General features: G+C 37.3%; 3 protein-coding genes and 2 long non-coding RNA genes across 7 annotated transcripts; 2 read left to right on the top strand and 3 right to left on the bottom strand.

Moving 5' to 3' along the window:
* Nucleotides 1–346: 346 nt before the first annotated feature.
* LOC108253067 (putative uncharacterized protein DDB_G0282133) lies at nucleotides 347–2,644 on the top strand (the record flags this gene model as incomplete). The annotated part of the gene is made up of 1 exon (XM_017446342.1): nucleotides 347–2,644. A coding segment is annotated over one exon (2,298 nt), but the record flags the coding sequence as incomplete, so codon positions are not given.
* A 1,248-nt stretch (nucleotides 2,645–3,892) lies between these two features.
* On the top strand, nucleotides 3,893–4,345 carry LOC113469746. Its single transcript, XR_003393074.1, has 2 exons — nucleotides 3,893–4,007; nucleotides 4,190–4,345. It is a non-coding gene; the product is annotated as an uncharacterized LOC113469746 (long non-coding RNA).
* On the bottom strand, nucleotides 4,113–9,199 carry LOC103514729 (iron-sulfur cluster co-chaperone protein HscB, mitochondrial-like). 3 transcript variants are annotated; one of them, XM_008479633.3, is made up of 5 exons: nucleotides 8,699–9,199; nucleotides 6,783–7,036; nucleotides 6,271–6,485; nucleotides 4,720–4,857; nucleotides 4,113–4,531 (listed from the first exon to the last, which is right to left on the bottom strand). In XM_008479633.3, the coding sequence occupies exons 1-3, from the start codon at nucleotides 9,038–9,040 to the stop codon at nucleotides 6,350–6,352; spliced, it is 732 nt and encodes a 243-aa protein (XP_008477855.1). In that variant the 5' UTR covers nucleotides 9,041–9,199; the 3' UTR covers nucleotides 4,113–4,531; nucleotides 4,720–4,857; nucleotides 6,271–6,349. The 3 variants fall into 3 exon arrangements, with proteins under 3 accessions (XP_008477855.1, XP_026683427.1, XP_026683428.1); XM_026827626.1 differs by lacking the exon at nucleotides 6,271–6,485 and having other exon boundaries at nucleotides 4,710–4,857; XM_026827627.1 differs by lacking the exon at nucleotides 6,271–6,485.
* A 1,578-nt stretch (nucleotides 9,200–10,777) lies between these two features.
* Nucleotides 10,778–11,754, bottom strand: LOC113469748. Its single transcript, XR_003393076.1, has 2 exons — nucleotides 11,634–11,754; nucleotides 10,778–11,213 (listed from the first exon to the last, which is right to left on the bottom strand). It is a non-coding gene; the product is annotated as an uncharacterized LOC113469748 (long non-coding RNA).
* A 1,670-nt stretch (nucleotides 11,755–13,424) lies between these two features.
* LOC103514735 (tyrosine-protein phosphatase corkscrew-like) lies at nucleotides 13,425–17,130 on the bottom strand. Its single transcript, XM_026827625.1, has 6 exons — nucleotides 16,971–17,130; nucleotides 16,499–16,640; nucleotides 15,852–16,096; nucleotides 15,250–15,428; nucleotides 14,067–14,212; nucleotides 13,425–13,662 (listed from the first exon to the last, which is right to left on the bottom strand). The coding sequence occupies exons 1-6, from the start codon at nucleotides 17,002–17,004 to the stop codon at nucleotides 13,602–13,604; spliced, it is 807 nt and encodes a 268-aa protein (XP_026683426.1). The 5' UTR covers nucleotides 17,005–17,130; the 3' UTR covers nucleotides 13,425–13,601.
* Nucleotides 17,131–17,435: the final 305 nt, after the last annotated feature.

Raw genomic sequence — 17,435 nt, 5'->3', positions numbered from 1 at the left:
CGACCCCCCCCCCCCCCTAAAATAGTTCCAATAAAAAAATATCTGCAAAGTTTCAGCTCGATCGGAAAAAGTTAATCGGTGGCACAACGAGCTCAAAGTATAGATGGGCTTTTACATGCAGTTTTCCGTAGTTTGATGCATTAATTCGAGCCGAAACTTGAAAAAAGAGAAATATGGAAGATTTTATTTGATTGGGGGGTTTTCGGGGTCGCTGAATCCGAATATGATAACCGGTTGTTTTAAAAAAGGCCTAATACTTACCATTTAGGTGCTGGGTCAACACTAGAATGTCACTGTTGAAATACATGTTTGTGTAAAAATAGCTAGCCTAGTTTGTAAGCGCTAGGCCACCTCCCCTGGGGACCCCCTTACCACCCGCGTCTGTGTTGAACTGCGCCCCCCTCATCCTACTGAGGATGGAGCCCATCTCGCCCTATGTAATGCTCAGGGTGACGGAACCCATGTCGCACTCTGTAATGATCAGGGTGACGGAACCCATCTCGCCCTGTGTAATGCCCAGGGTGACGGAACCCATCTCGCACTGTGTAATGCTCAGGGTGACGGAACCCATCTGTCCCTATGTTCAATACAGGAGTCCAGCTCAGTGGATAACACAGGCGCGGCGCAACGCGATGTCTGTAGTATGACGTCAGCTCTAAGTACACGCAGTCCTCGTCATCCGGGCCTGATCTCATTCAACCCCGTACGGACGGTACCCTACCCCAGTGCAATGTCCGTACCGTACAGTACCTCACCTCCAGTATTATACCCGTCTAGTCTACCCCCGTACAGTTATACCCGCGTACCTGTAACTAATAGTAAATATCCGTACCCTCACACGGGCGCGGGGGACGCCGGGGTTATACCGTCACAAATACCGTACGATGAAACCTCGCGTACGGTATTGGATGGTCATTGCGGTCCCAACAGTTATCAAGTGACGAATGAGAGTCATAGGAAAACACAGGATCGGTTGAGCAGAGGAATAGCTAGCCAGACAGAACAAACACACTCTAGTCGCAGGAATTCAGATACGAGGAGCTGTGATCAAAGGAATTTAGACAGCAGGAATTCAGATCAAAGGAATTTAGACAGCAGGAATTCAGATCAAAGGAATTTAGACAGCAGGAATTCAGATCAAAGGAATTTAGACAGCAGGAATTCAGATCAAAGGAATTTAGACAGCAGGAATTCAGATCAAAGGAATTTAGACAGCAGGAATTCAGATCAAAGGAATTTAGACAGCAGGAATTCAGATCAAAGGAATTTAGACAGCAGGAATTCAGATCAAAGGAATTTAGACAGCAGGAATTCAGATCAAAGGAATTTAGACAGCAGGAATTCTGATCAAAGGAATTTAGACAGCAGAAATTCTGATCAAACGAATTTAGATAGCAGAAATTCTGATCAAAGGCATTCCGACAGTAGAAATTCTGATCAAAGAGACTGCGATGGCATTTGTGATCAAAATAATTCAGATCGTAAGACTTCGGATAGCATTTGTGATGAAAGACAGCAACCATCCCCTCTGGTTTCCAGATTTCTGAAGACCAGCGCTAACACAGCTTTAGACTTCCGAGAATTTCCCCAGGGTGTCTCACCGTTAGACAATTGTGTAAATAATAACTACAATAATAGTCAATATCCTACTAACAATAATCATGCATCTCATTGTAACGATAATTGTGTACATAGTCCAAGTAAAGGTGTTTCCTATAGTACTAATCCGTCTCTGTATAGTTCTAACCCACACAGTAGTATTCACTCAGCTAGTAACCCACTAGTTCCTCACACTCGGCCTAATAACTCCACATCACACTACTTCCCCAATCACAATACTCCCAGTATAGCCTCGCACACCACTCCCTCCGCACGACTACCTCAGAGAGCATTCCTGCAGTCAGTCAACCCCAGTAATAACTCTACCTCGCAAGCAACCAAAGATCCTACCCGAGTCAAATTCCCCGCCCAATCTCCCAATAGACAAACCAAAGCACTCCCGGCGAACGCCAACACCAAACTGATCTCTCCCAATAGTCAAACAAGTCATAAAGTTCCTAACCAAAGTATTCCTACTGGGCACAGTGGAACTCATCCAGACCCCCACATGAGTACGGATAGGAAATACCCTGCAACACGTCATAACCTTACCAACAATGTGAACTGTGATACTAACAGTATTCTAGTAGATAATCTCAGCGATATAGCAACCGATGCCAACGTTGGTCGCCTGATGGTGGACGGTGTGCGAATACACGATATGAAACCAGCGGATGATGCGGTGAGCGAGTCAACGCATGCGGTGAGTGAGTCAACGCATGCGGACTCATCCGACTCAGCGATTGAACTCGACTTGAATCCGAACCTGAGCGGCGCTGAGTCAACGCTAACCAGCGGTGAGTCAACGTTAACCAGCGGTGACTCGAATAAAGAGTTGATGACTCAGATTTCCAACGATCTCGACTATTTGCTCAACACACATGAGGACTATACTCCGCGGAGTTTGAAACGGAATCGCAAGGGTTCGAGTCCCAGTGGCGGCGCTAAGATGAAGATGTCACCCGGGCACCTCGCCAGACATACGGCACTAGCGGGGGGTGTTATGAGAAATACAGCAGATCTGGTGACGACAAGTAAGAAATGAGTGAGACGTGTTACCAATGTGGTTGAGTAAAGGAAAATTTCACCGTTTGAAATGGAAAAGAAAAAAATTGTTTTGTTATTGAAATTTTCGCCGATTTTGAATGTAAAAAAATGTATAATTGCTGATCTGAAATAGAAAATTGTTGAAAAATTGCTGATTGCAAAGGAAATAATAGAAAGTTAAAATAATAATAATAATAAAATAAAATTTATTGTGACAGGTATTCTGTTTATTTTAAAGGACATAAAAACACAGATATGATTGTAATATTGACAGCTTAAGCAGCCATAAGGTAACTACAAAATGACATTTTTACGAAATGTACCTACTAACCTTAAAAGAAAAAGAAATAAAATAATCACAAATCGTACCTACCTAATTATCTAACTAATGAAAATTACATGTTCCATAATAGTGTTGATTTTATTTAATTTGTTCCTCTTTATTTTTTTCTTTGCAGTTATTGATTTAGGTACCAAACTCTTGTTGATTTTAAGTTTCCTGTTTGTACTAACCTTAAAAGAAAAAGAAATAAAATAATCACAAATCGTACCTACCTAATTATCTAACTAATGAAAATTACATGTTCCATAATAATGTTGATTTTATTTAATTTGTTCCTCTTTATTTTTTTCTTTGCAGTTATTGATTTAGTTACCAAACTCTTGTTGATTTTAAGTTTCCTGTTTTCCAACAAAGACTACTTCCTAATTTATTTCAAAAAAAATAATAGCTTTAGTTAACTTTCTCGCATTTTATTTAATTTGTTCCTCTTTATTTTTTTCTTTGCAGTTATTGATTTAGTTACCAAACTCTTGTTGATTTTAAGTTTCCTGTTTTTCTACAAAGACTACTTCCTAATTTATTTCAAAAAAAGAATAGCTTTAGTTAACTTTCTTGTAGTATAAGCACCTACTACAGTGTACAATCCATTTATTTGTCTTTTTTATTTCTATTTCCTAGCATAGATTTGGTACCTGTCACTAAGGTAAAAAAATAAATATTATTTATAAGGTAAAAAATAAATACTTGATTAATGTGTAACCCTGTTTGTATTAATCTTTATTGTAGAGAAATATGTGTTCGACTTTCTAACCTCCTATCTGACTTACCAACTTACTATTGATTATCTCAACACTATTCCATGAAGCCACGATTATATTTGGTTTTCTCAGACAAAAACAAATAATAACATTTAGCTACTTTGTCCAAGGTTTCGTTTCGTAGGTGTAAGAGAATGTGACTTACCAACTTACTATTGATTATCTCAACACTATTCCATGAAGCCACGATTATATTTGGTTTTCTCAGACAAAAACAAATAATAATATTTAGCTACTTTGTCCAAGGTTTCGTTTCGTAGGTGTAAGAGAATCATCTTTATTGTAGAGAAATATGTGTTCGACTTTCTAACCTCCTATCTGACTTACCAACTTACTATTGATTATCTCAACACTATTCCATAAAGCCACGATTATATTTGGTTTTCTCAGACAAAAACAAATAATAATATTTAGCGACTTTGTCCAAGGTTTCGTTTCGTAGGTGTAAGAGAATGCCATGTAATGTTTTGATATACTTATACGGTAGGCTGATGTCAGTAAGTATTGTTCTGTTTTGAAATTTGAATTAAATGTTTTCCTGTTGTGTTCTTGTCAAATAAATTGTGAATCAAAAATTATAAATAACAAAACTACCTAACACCCTCGTATTTATTTTCTTTTTAAAGTTCTTTTTTTTTTCTCAGAAACTAATATTCTTTCTGAGTCTCATGTTACAGTAGGTATATTGGACTTAACCGGACATATTGAGCAGAGAAAAGAGTAGTCTGTTTCATTAACACAGCAGTGAGAGCAGAGAGTATGTATTTCACTACTGATGGTAGAGCTGGAAAGAAACAAAAATGAAATGTCATTTGGACATGCAAAGTTCGTTGTGTACCTACACGCATAGATTCTACATTATTTTTGTCAATGGTTGGCTAGCCACTACTTGGTTATATTTTTTATACAAAAAGAGAAAGAGACAGAGGTTAAAATTAGGATAGTAATAATATTGTACTCACTTGCACTCACCTGGATAATCAATTTCCTTACATCTTGCCCTGGTAAAACATGGGGCTGTGTAAATTGGGACTGGATAGCCAACCTTTATCTTCTGTGTCTCAGTGTCTATCAGGTAACAGTAGTTCCATCGGGAATCGACCCAAGTGCCTGTAACATTTAATAGAATAGAATATGTTTTATTTGCACATAAAATACATTGAAGTTGACCACAATAATAGTAGTAGCCTACTGCTGGAGTAAAGGGACTTTTCAGTCCTATTCGAGCAGTATAAATAAGCACTATTATTATCTCATTTCCAACAAGGGAAATAAGGTTCTCTACTAGAGCACCTGCCTTGTAAGTGCTAGTTTGTGGGTTTGATTCCTGCCCGGGGCAGACTTTATCTTGAACAGATAAGGAGTTGTTTTTCTGCTTACTACTTACTTGAAGATGGACTGTTTCTTCTCTACAACATAGGACTAGACTTGCCTTGTTCCAACTGGATTTCTTCTAAACATTTATGCTATGAATGCTTGTCAAGTTCTAGTTGATTTTTCTTTTCTCTAATTTTGGTGTCTAAGGTTGTAAAATATTTCATTCTAATCAATAACTCCTTGGCTTCATTGTAATCTTTCTGCTCAAAACTAACATTGACTTTTCTGTGGAAAATAAGGAAAAAATAATATTGAGGTCTTTGTAAAATATAATTTTTCAATTAGTTCTGGGGAAGAAAATAATTATTTCTTGTAACTTAAACAATGTCTTTCTTATGTTCCTATAGTAAGTACTTTTCAGGAATGATTTTCTGTGTGTTATTTCAATAAAATTCTTCTTCTTGTTATGTCTTTTCTGTTAATAATGTAGGTATTAGTTTTGATCCTTAGCCCAAGATGCAAATATTACAGGAATTAAAAAAAACAAAACTAACATTGACTTTTCTGTGGAAAATAAGGAAAAAATAATATTGAGAAGGTCTTTGTAAAATATAATTTTTCAATTAGTTCTGTGGAAGAAAATAATAATAATGGTTTATTTCTTGTAACTTAAACAATGTCTTTCTTATGTTCCTATAGTAAGTACTTTTCAGGAATGATTTCCTGTGTGTTATTTCAATAAAATTCTTCTTCTTGTTATGTCTTTTCTGTTAATAATGTAGGTATTAATTTTGATCCTTAGCCCAAGATGCAAATATTAACAGGAATTAAAAATGATTGTCTGGAATTTAGGAGAAATTCTCTAGCACATTCCAGGTGCTTCCTCACTCTCTCGGGGAGCTATAAATTGAGAGTAGGTACCTCCCGCAGATCTCTACGCGTTCGCCAGGTGTCAGTGTCGGACAAGACAGACCTCTACTCTCCCTCTGCCCCGTATGAAGAAAAAGCTGGAATGCGATGTTGGCACTGCAATAGCAAGGGTCACCTTCAACGGGATTGTAAGAAGAGGAAACAAATGAGCTCACCGGAATGTTGGACCTGCGGCCTGAAAGATGCCTTGTAAGTGCTAGTTTGTGGGTTTGATTCCTGCCCGGGGCAGACTTTATCTTGAACAGATAAGGAGTTGTTTTTCTGCTTACTACTTACTTGAAGATGGACTGTTTCTTCTCTACAACATAGGACTAGACTTGCCTTGTTCCAACTGGATTTCTTCTAAACATTTATGCTATGAATGCTTGTCAAGTTCTAGTTGATTTTTCTTTTCTCTAATTTTGGTGTCTAAGGTTGTAAAATATTTCATTCTAATCAATAACTCCTTGGCTTCATTGTAATCTTTCTGCTCAAAACTAACATTGACTTTTCTGTGGAAAATAAGGAAAAAATAATATTGAGAAGGTCTTTGTAAAATATAATTTTTCAATTAGTTCTGGGGAAGAAAATAATTATTTCTTGTAACTTAAACAATGTCTTTCTTATGTTCCTATAGTAAGTACTTTTCAGGAATGATTTTCTGTGTGTTATTTCAATAAAATTCTTCTTCTTGTTATGTCTTTTCTGTTAATAATGTAGGTATTAATTTTGATCCTTAGCCCAAGATGCAAATATTAACAGGAATTAAAAATAGACTGAAATTTGGCCTGTTCCTGAAAACAACTTACTTTGTCAACTCCTCTATTGTAGCTCGTATCGATGTCTGCAGATTCTCCAAATCTTCTTCACTTGAAGCCTCATCCAGTTCTTCATTCAACATTAGAATTTCCATGAGTAATTTCTGATCCGTTCCTTTACTATCTTCCTCTATGGAAATGTTCTGTAGTGATAACAGATAGAGGCCTCTTTTGAGAGGGTTTTGTAGAATGGAATAGGCTTTGTTCAAATAGGAGGAATAGGTTTCTGATATTGCTTGCTCTTCCTGGAACACAAGAACATGGGTTACTAGAAAGTAGGGTGATCATTTACACATTGAAAGAAGGATCAGAGGAAAAAGAGCTTGAGGATGTCACAGACAAACATACTTTAGGGCTGTAGGGAACACTTTTCTAAAATCTGGATCCAACTAAGTAGGTAGGTAGTACACTTTATACGCACCAACTACATGATACCAATAGGAATAGCATTTACACATTGAAAGAAGGATCAGAGGAAAAAGAGCTTGAGGATGTCACAGACAAACATACTTTAGGGCTGTAGGGAACACTTTTCTGGAATCTGGATATAACCTACTAAGTAGGTAGGTAGTACACTTTATATGCACCAACTACATTATACCAATAGGAATAGCAATATAGTTACAATATGTACAGATATGCAGCCAGGATCACTTGGTACTCCATGGTCCGGGAAATGATAATGATATATCTTCCTTAGTTACCTGTTTACAATATGTACAGATATGGTGCAGCAGTGAAGTTGTGTTCTCCCTTTGTAGTTAAGTAGGTACGTATTATAGGTATCTCTGTCTAGGTGACACTTCTCGATTACCAACTGTGTAGGTATAATTGTTATAACTGTACTTTTACTCTGTATGATATCTGTAGCTATTCAATGTCCACTAGCTCCAATGAATCTTATTGATTACTAGGTGTTGTGGTTCTCGAGATAGAGCGATCAGTGTGTGAACTGTGAAATGTGAATGGATCTTGTTCTTATAATATAAGATTTACAACAAAATATTTTTTTTAAATATTTCTTTTTGTATCTTACAAATTTTTGAGTTCAGATCTGATTATGATTACAGACTAAATTCACTTACATTCTGTAGATAGCTTCTTTCTTTTCAAATTTCTACTTCTGTTACTGCTTTCTTCTAATAGGTTAGATTGAAAGTTTCACAATTTATTTTTAAAACTCTTACACACATACAATATGTTTATCACATCGCTGACTCCAAGCGACTCCACTGTGATTTGTACCAGCAGCTAAAGAGAAAAAGGAGTCTGAAAGAGGGTAATTAGGTAGGTACTTACAAGGCTATCTTTAGGAAATGAATAATGATAATGATTAACTCTTCAAATGCTTGCTTTGAATCGAAGAAATGATGATTGTTTCCATTACTGCTTTCTTCTAATAGGTTAGATTGAAAGTTTCACAATTTATTTTTAAAACTCTTACACACATACAATATGTTTATCACAACCGCTGACTCCAAGCGACTCCACTGTGATTTGTACCAGCAGCTAAAGAGAAAAAGGAGTCTGAAAGAGGGTAGTTTGGTAGTTACTTACAAGGCTATCTTTAGGAAATGATAATGATTAACTCTTCAAATGCTTGCTTTGAATCTAAGAAATGATGATTGTTCCAACCTTCATAAAACTCAAGTGCTACCAAAATCACTTTACCTCATATAAAAAAAAAAAAAACTATTTGGTCTTACCCGATTTTTGTTAGAGAACTTGTCAGGATGTAACTGACTCTGCAGGTGTTTGAATTTCTTTGACAAATCAGCATTATTGTGTTCTCCCTTTGTAGTTAAGTAGGTACGTATTATAGGTATCTCTGTCTAGGTGACACTTCTCGATTACCAACTGTGTAGGTATAGTTATTCAAAAAAAAAAAAAAAACTATTTGGTCTTACCTGATTTTTGTTAGAGAACTTGTCAGGATGTAACTGACTCTGCAGGTGTTTGAATTTCTTCGACAAATCAGCATTGTTAATTAAATATTGCATCTTCATATCAAACACATTGTAATAGTTATTCTGTGGATCGGGTTTCTGTACTGAGCTACAGTGCTGACAAAACAAACTCTTGCCCGATAAACTTTTCAAACAGTTCCAACATTTGAGTTCTAGAGACTTGGCTGTCTCTGTACACAGGGCTGTCTCTGATCCAAGGATAGCACTTGGGATTCTTGCTACACTATTATGTACAATGATATTTTGGACTAGGTTTTTTATTTTCAACATTATTAATTTCATGGGTGCTTCCAGAGAAAAGGTACCTATATTAGACAGGTAGGTGTTAAGTAAATGAAAATTAAGATTCAGGTACTCACTAAAGTCATTCTGGACTTGGACTTACTGAAAAGAAAACACTTTTTTCAGTTTTTTCAATCACCTTATCCTTGTCATCATTTTTCTTTTTTTAATTTTTTCGAGATAATGAAAATTTTGAATTCTTTGCGCCTCAATGTTTGACGTTGCCAAATGTGCCCGATAAACTTTTCAAACAGTTCCAACATTTGAGTTCTAGAGACTTGGCTGTCTCTGTACACAGGGCTGTCTCTGATCCAAGGATGGCACTAGGGATTCTTGTTACATTATTATGTACAATGATATTTTGGACTAGGTTTTTTATTTTCAACATTATTTCATGGGTGCTTCCAGAGAAAAGGTACCTATATTAGACAGGTAGGTGTTAAGTAAATGAAAATTAAGATTCAGGTACTCACTAAAGTCATTCTGGACTTGGACTTACCCGACTTACTGAAAAGAAAACTTAGAAAACACTTTTATTTTCTGTTTTTTCAATCACCTTATCATCATTTTTCTTTTTTTCAAGATACCTAATGAAAATTTTGAATTCTTTGCGCCTCAATGTTCGACGTTGCGAAATACACATGTACACTTGACAACACTGCAAGAATCAAAAGGCTCCTTTCACACGACGATCTAATCTGACTATGATCACGCGACTTTCTATTACCGCATCTACTTTGGCCATTATTTTCTATTTTTATTAGTCTACGCTCTACGAGCTACGGTAAATGAAAAGGCTGTTACCAACATCAAAAGGCTACGTCAACTGATGAAAATATTGACGAAGCGTACCTTATACGACGTAGAATCAAAAGGCTCCTTTCACACGACGATCTAATCTGACTATGATCACGCGACTTTCTATTACCGCATCTACTTTGGCCATTATTTTTATTTATTTTTTATTAGTCTACGCTGTCTACGAGCTACGGTAAATGAAAAGGCTGTTACCAACATCAAAACGCTACGTCAACTGATGAAAATATTGACGAAGCGTACCTTATACTACGTTTTTTTTCTGATCAAAGTCAGAAGTTCCTAAAAGGCCCAACCAACTTCGACACCCAATGCGGCCGAAAATCAAAAGATAATGATAATTATTTCCTGTATGATGATGAAGATTAGTGCCACTTTTAATTAAAATCAGTCAAACCGTTCGTGAGCTAAGGTGAAAATAACCGGACTTGAGAAAAAAATCTTAGAACTCACTTTGTTCGTTCCTTCAACAAACTGGCTGTAGGTAGGTATTTCGAAAATCAAAAGATAATGATAATTATTTCCTGTATGATGATGAAGATTAGTGCCACTTTTAATTAAAATCAGTCAAACCGTTTGTGAGCTAAGGTGAAAATAACCGGACTTGAGAAAAAATCTTAGAACTCACTTTGTTCCTTCAACAAACTGGATGATAACTGATTAGAAATGATAACTGCCAGTAGGTACCTGCCTAAATTTAAAAATATTCGAAAATCAAAAGATAATGATAATTATTTCCTGTATGATGATGAAGATTAGTGCCACTTTTAATTAAAATCAGTCAAACTGTTCGTGAGCTAAGGTGAAAATAACCGGACTTGAGAAAAAATCTTAGAACTCACTTCGTTCGTTCCTTCAACAAACTGGCTGTAGGTAGGTATTTGAAAAATATTTGAAACCGATCATAAAAATAGAAAGTAATAAAATTGTCAGTGTGATTTTTGTATTTTGAATATATTTGGCATCATTTTGTGCAGATTCATGTAAATTAAAAAAATTAAGAATGAAAACAAAATAATGACAACACATAACCCAAGGCCATTTCTCTCTCTCCCTCTGTCTCTATATCTCTCTACCTCCCTCTCTCTCTCTTTCTCCCTCCCTTAGTTCTAAATTCTAATGAAATGTTTCTGAATAGAATTATAATTAGTGTGAAATTGAGGAATTATATTTGCGTATAAAAATGAGTGAATTAATTTTTAGAACATAATTCACAATTAAAATAAGTTAAGTAGGGTAAACGTAATAAATTAACACAACTTAACAGAATAAAAATATCACATCCAAAAGTATCTAATAATTCAAAGAGTGGGTTCTGGGTAGGCCCAACGTCGCGGCGCTAAAAACACACCAACACCTATCAACCATTTTTCCTTTCTTCATGAAAATTGCATTTTTGCATTGATTTCTTATTATTGATGCAATGTTAGATACATTGTTTAATTAACACAACTTAACAGAATAAAAATATCACATCCAAAAGTATCTAATAATTCAAAGAGTGGGTTCTGGGTAGGCCCAACGTCGCGGAGCTAAAAACACACCAACACCTATCAACCATTTTTCCTTTCTTCATGAAAATTGCATTTTTTGCATTGATTTTTCATTATTGATACAATGTTAGATACATTCTCTTTTTTTCAAGCTGTTTGACAGAGGGAACTCTGTAAGTGATAAGGTCTTATCATAGATACATTCTCTTTTTTTCAAGCTGTTTGACAGAGGGAACTCTGTAACTGATAAGGTCTTATCGGCGGAGCTAAAAACACACCAACACCTATCAACCATTTTTCCTTTCTTCATGAAAATTGCATTTTTTGCATTGATTTTTCATTATTGATGCAATGTTAGATACATTCTCTTTTTTTCAAGCTGTTTGACAGAGGGAACTCTGTAACTGATAAGGTCTTATCGTATCGAAATCGAAGAAAGAAGGGTGACAGGATAAGAGGAAGCCAGCCGTTCCGAGAACGAACATTATCCGTTCAGGATAATATCCGCCCCGGGCGGGAATCGAGCCCGCGACCTAGCGCTTCATATCGAAATCGAAGAAAGAAGGAAGACAGGATAAGAGGAAGCCAGCCGTTCCGAGAACGAACATTATCCGTTCAGGATAATATCCACCCCGGGCGGGAATCGAGCCCGCGACCTAGCGCTTTCTTCTTCTTCTTCTTCTTCTTCTTCTTCTTAAAGTTTACAAAGTGGTTGATGGATTGTGTGTGTTGTATTTCAAGCAACGAAATTTCGAATTATAAAAAGTAATACTAGTCACTTTTGACGTGGCTGTGAGTGCACCCCAAAATAGCGGCACCCGGCACATGATGACCTAGACTCTGTGTTCGGAATTCAGGGTGCACTCAGCCTCGTGAGAATCATTGACTAGGTAATTTAAATAACGAACATTATCCGTTCAGGATAATATCCGCCCCGGGCGGGAATCGAGCCCGCGACCTAGCGCTTTCTTCTTCTTCTTCTTCTTCTTCTTAAAGTTTACAAAGTGGTTGATGGATTGTGTGTGTTGTATTTCAAGCAACGAAATTTTAAATTATAAAAAAGTAATACTAGTCACTTTTGACGTGGCTGTGAGTGCACCCCAAAATAGCGGCACATGATGACCTAGACTCTGTGTTTGGAATTCAGGGTGCACTCAGCCTCGTGAGAATCATTGACTAGGTAATTTAAAAAGAAGACCAGTGACAGCATTATTACAAATAATGAGATTGATGAGGTAAGAAAAAATAGCATAGGAGGCACTTAGAGTATTGCAAAAATTGTTAACAGATTCATAACTTCACCAGAAATAATTCGTGATTAGTAATAGGACCAGAGTCCCTTAGCCCAACAGAAGGCAACTACATACAATTACTGTGGTAAAATTCTCCAATACAGAAATGAGCGTAAAATTTGATGCCTCAGCTTGAATTGAACCCGTGTCCTCCTGTCTACAAGGCGAGTGCCTTGACCATCACGCCACAGAGGCAGGTGATTTGGTATAATGAAATATGCTGGCACAATCAGATACAGTCGAACTTGAATAATAGGGAAATCAAGGAACCAATTATAATAATTATTTTCAGCAATAACGATGTCATTACTTCAAATAAATCCATAGATATTTTTTTCCTCTCTTTTAAAGACATCTTAACTTTTGCTGCTAGGATGACATGATATATATCTTCCTTAGTTACCTGCATGTATATCCTGCCTTGTATTAACCTCATAGAGGAAGTTAAGTACACAGCCAGGATCACTCAGTACTCCATGGTCCGGGAAATGATAATGATATATCTTCCTTAGTTACCTGCATGAATATCCTGCCTTGTATTAACCTCATAGAGGAAGTTAAGTACACAGCCAGGATCACTTGGTACTCCATGGTCCGGGAAATGATAATGATATATCTTCCTTAGTTACCTGCATGTATATCCTGCCTTGTATTAACCTCATAGAGGAAGTTAAGTACACAGCCAGGATCACTTGGTACTCCATGGTCCGGGAAATGATAATGATATATCTTCCTTAGTTACCTGCATGTATATCCTGCCTTGTATTGACCTCATAGAGGAAGTTAAGTACACAGCCAGGATCACTTGGTACTCCATGGTCCGGGAAATGATAATGATATATCTTCCTTAGTTACCTGCATGTATATCCTACCTTGTATTAACCTCATAGAGGAAGTTAAGTACACAGCCAGGATCACTTGGTACTCCATGGTCCGGGAAATGATAATGATATATCTTCCTTAGTTACCTGCATGTATATCCTGCCTTGTATTAACCTCATAGAGGAAGTTAAGTACACAGCTAGGATCACTTGGTACTCCATGGTCCGGGAAATGATAATGATATATCTTCCTTAGTTACCTGCATGTATATCCTGCCTTGTATTAACCTCATAGAGGAAGTTAAGTACACAGCCAGGATCACTTGGTACTCCATGGTCCGGCCAGGCTTGGAAATGATAATGATATATCTTCCTTGGTGATTCACTGCCCTTGCTCACCAGGAACTCGCGTAGAATATAATCCGTTGTGACTGACTCGTACATGTTGTTCACACACACCTGACAATATAACAGAGAGTAGATTAGAATAGTGGTAGATTTCGGAATGTTGATAATTTTTTCCTCGATAATGATATATCTTCCTTAGTTACCTGCATGTATATCCTGCCTTGTATTAACCTCATAGAGGAAGTTAAGTACACAACCAGGATCACTTGGTACTCCATGGTCCGGCCAGGCTTGGAAATGATAATGATAAATCTTCCTTGGTGATTCACTGCCCTTGCTCACCAGGAACTCGCGTAGAATATAATCCGTTGTGACTGACTCGTACATGTTGTTCACACACACCTGACAATATAACAGAGAGTAGATTAGAATAGTGGTAGATTTCGGAATGTTGATAATTTTTTTCCTCAAAAATTTACAAGTTCAAAATAATAATAATAATAGAACTCTTGGGTGGAAGGCAATCACTAGGCAAGGTTAACACCTTAGGCGTTCTCTACCACCTAACCCCGAGAGCTCCATTATTATGTGGTCAAATTCTCAAATAAATGAGGATAAATGGGATCGAACCCACGCCTACCTGTTTACCAGGCGAGCGTGACCACGCCGAACCCACGCCCAAAAGTGCTATAATTTCCCTAATTTTTGTATAAAAAATGCAAAGGCGGGTTAAAAGAAGAAATATTTTTTCAGATTCCACACGAAAAACGTGCGGTATGTTCTGAAAGTGTGAGTTTTGTTCTGTAAATATTAGATCACAAATTAAAATGAAAATAATTTACCTACCATGATGTCACATTCAAAAGAGAAGCCAAGCCCTTGTTTAACAAGATATTAAACCAGACTGATCAGTAGGTTTTTAAGAAAAAGAAAACACCCGACTTGAAAGAAAACACTTAAATAATTAAATATAAACCTTCCAAAAAATGATAAGCAACACTCTATTCAAGTAGCACTGTTTAGCAATCTCAGGTTCTTACTGAAACACACATCTAGTCCCCACACCTTAATTTGGTACACAATCTATTAACTAGACATACAGGTAAGTAGTGCTATGTTGCGACCACGCCGAACCCACGCCCAAAAGTGCTATAATTTCCCTAATTTTTTGTATAAAAAATGCAAAGGCGGGTTAAAAGAAGAAATATCTTTTCAGATTCCACACGAAAAACGTGCGGTATATTTCGACTTGCCTTTAGTTCGGATAAACAATAGAAGTTGCTGCAACATTTTAATAAGAAACCTTGTGATTTCTGAATAGTTTTTCCTTTTAGTGTGCACTAGGTTTTATCTTGAAAGTAGCTCAACATTCGAAACATTTGCCTCGCAACAATCCCGCAACTGTTGTGAAACAAATGTTTCCTAGGTTTAACACTTACAGCGCCATATGTTTTACTCTGATGATCATCGGGCCAGTACTTGGCACACTTGTTCTTCCCCCTCTCCATCTCTTTGGTTGTCATGACGATTACTCGTACATTCTCCTGCCACACCATGGACCAGAAATCGTTCATTGTACTCGGTAAACATCCTTGCGTTGCTATGTAGCTCTTGCCTCCTGAAATACAAAATAGAATTATTTTGTATTTCAAACGAAGAAAAATAGAATTCCTTCTAGGACTTTGTATATCAAGCCCAGGGACCAAATACAAAGGATTCTTCTCTCTATTAAAGAGTTTATTAAGATAGGGGGCCACATTGCTCATAATGAATTAATGAAGGAAGGAGACTGCCGAGACATAGCCCCTTAAAAAACAACCCTGTCTCGAAAACAAAGAACACAGGATGTTGAGAAATTCTTTTTGTCTTAACTCACAAACAGTTAGTCCGAGTTTTGTTCAACACAAAGAAAATTGACTCAGGAGATCGGACACATAAGAACCACATAGTGGCTCCTTTTATCAAAATTATTTCTTTTGCCATAACTCCCCAACTGTTCATCATATTTTGATGAAATGTGGTATTAAATATTAAATCTCACCGTCTTCACTTTGGATATAGTTAGCATTGATATACTCTGCTCCAGGCACATCCTCATCCACATCCTTCAGTTTAACCCGAGTGTGATCGAACGGCAATATGTTCTTGTACCGGTTCTTGTTCCGATTGTCCAACTTCTGTCCTTCCCTCCTCGTGAATAGATGGCGGGATTCTTGCTGCTGCAGGGATTCGAACTCCTCCCAGAATCCGGCCTTGCTAGAGTTCTCCTTCTGCAGCTCGGTCACTCTGTGCAAGGGCAAAGGAAGAGGTCAATGTACAATTTGTAGATTCGTATAAGCTTAACACAACCACTAGGGCTGTTTGCCTGTACACCTAAGTCTCGGCGTAGGCTTTTAGTACAAAGGTCAATGAACTATAAAATTCACTCGGGGGAAAAAGGTTTTTGGGGAACACAATATGCGCGGAATGATACCTAGGATTAGGCCCGTCGCACGGCCCGTTAGTAGCGCGTAGGTAGTCGTCTGAAAAACTAAAACCAAACCTATGAAAATGATAAAGTCCCGATTACGCGCTAGTAAAAGTCACGTACATAACTACACTTCCAATATGCGACGGGTCTTACACCCTTAAATTGTTCTTGTAGCAAAAAAAAAAGTTTATTTAACTAAAGCTGTATGAAAAGTTTACCTGTCGTGTATATTAGACACTGTTATCCTGGTAGCATTGAATGGTTGTTTCAAATGTACTACGGTGCCTGAGGTTTCTACCATGGGGTTTCTCTTGTAATGCTCAATGAGTTGCGTGAGACTGTCAAACTGTTCCCCTCCACCTGCAAAAAATATTGAATTTATTGAAATGGCTCACTTTTTTAACCATGACTGACGACGATTCTGTCTATTCCAAGTTAGTTTAGTTGTTTGCTTCACCATAACTCTCCTACAGTTTGTCCGATTTTTATTTAATTTGGCCAATATGTTCAACACATAAGGAAAGTTTGCTCATAAAATTTTGGACCTGATCTAATCCGTGAGGACCCCATAGCAGCTCCTTTTGAGGAATTCTTTACTTCAACATAACTCTCAAATTGTTTGCCTGACTTTGATTTACAAGCTACAACACCTGGCAAATATGTTATATCTGATGACTACACAGTACTCACCCACATCATATTTCTCAGCTTGACATCTTATCATAACATGGGTGACTTTATCATCTGTGCGTACTGACAATACAAAGTCACCGGGTTTACTTTGAGACTCTCGCACAAGGAAGCTTCCGTTTTTTCCCTTCTGAAGAATCAATTGCTCTGCTTCTTTACCTGAGGGGGCAATCAATAAAACAATATTAAGGAGCGCGGTAGCGCTCCGCCCCGCCAAGTCAAGAAAGTTTGACCGCGCTACTAGAGATATTATACGCGACAGGGAAAGTAGCCGTTTTCAGGTAGTTGTAGGGGGACAACTACAAATGATGGAAGAAAACGGATTGCGTGTGTGTGTTCGGGCATGAAAGTAGACCACGTTGAAAAAAAAATTCATCAAAATCGGTTAAGTTTAGCCGGAGATATTTGACTTTAAAAAACGTCAAATTTTTCATCATTTTCTGCTGCTGCTTCCGCTTCCGCTTC

This window comes from Diaphorina citri, unplaced genomic scaffold, assembly GCF_000475195.1.
Source record: "Diaphorina citri unplaced genomic scaffold, Diaci psyllid genome assembly version 1.1 scaffold1212, whole genome shotgun sequence".
Lineage (NCBI taxonomy): Eukaryota > Metazoa > Arthropoda > Insecta > Hemiptera > Psyllidae > Diaphorina > Diaphorina citri.
Note: the sequence above shows the minus strand (reverse complement) of the source record. Positions and strands in the feature narration are given on the sequence as shown.

Excerpts from the sequence above, each read along its gene's own strand:
- LOC103514735 (XM_026827625.1), bottom strand. The coding sequence starts at position 17,004 with ATGATAAGATGTCAAGCTGAGAAATATGATGTGG. Across the intron at positions 14,213-15,249 it reads AGAGTAAAACATATGGCGCT|GTGTGTGTGAACAACATGTA; the intron begins GTAAGTGTTAAA and ends TTATATTGTCAG. Across the intron at positions 13,663-14,066 it reads GGAGTACCAAGTGATCCTGG|CTGTGTACTTAACTTCCTCT; the intron begins TTGTGTACTTAA and ends AAGTGATCCTAG.
- LOC103514729 (XM_008479633.3), bottom strand. The coding sequence starts at position 9,040 with ATGAAATTAATAATGTTGAAAATAAAAAACCTAGTCCAAAATATCATT. Across the intron at positions 7,037-8,698 it reads AGTTCTCTAACAAAAATCAG|GAAGAGCAAGCAATATCAGA; the intron begins GTAAGACCAAAT and ends CTTGTGTTCCAG. Across the intron at positions 6,486-6,782 it reads ACAATAGAGGAGTTGACAAA|AAAAGTCAATGTTAGTTTTG; the intron begins GTAAGTTGTTTT and ends TATTTTCCACAG.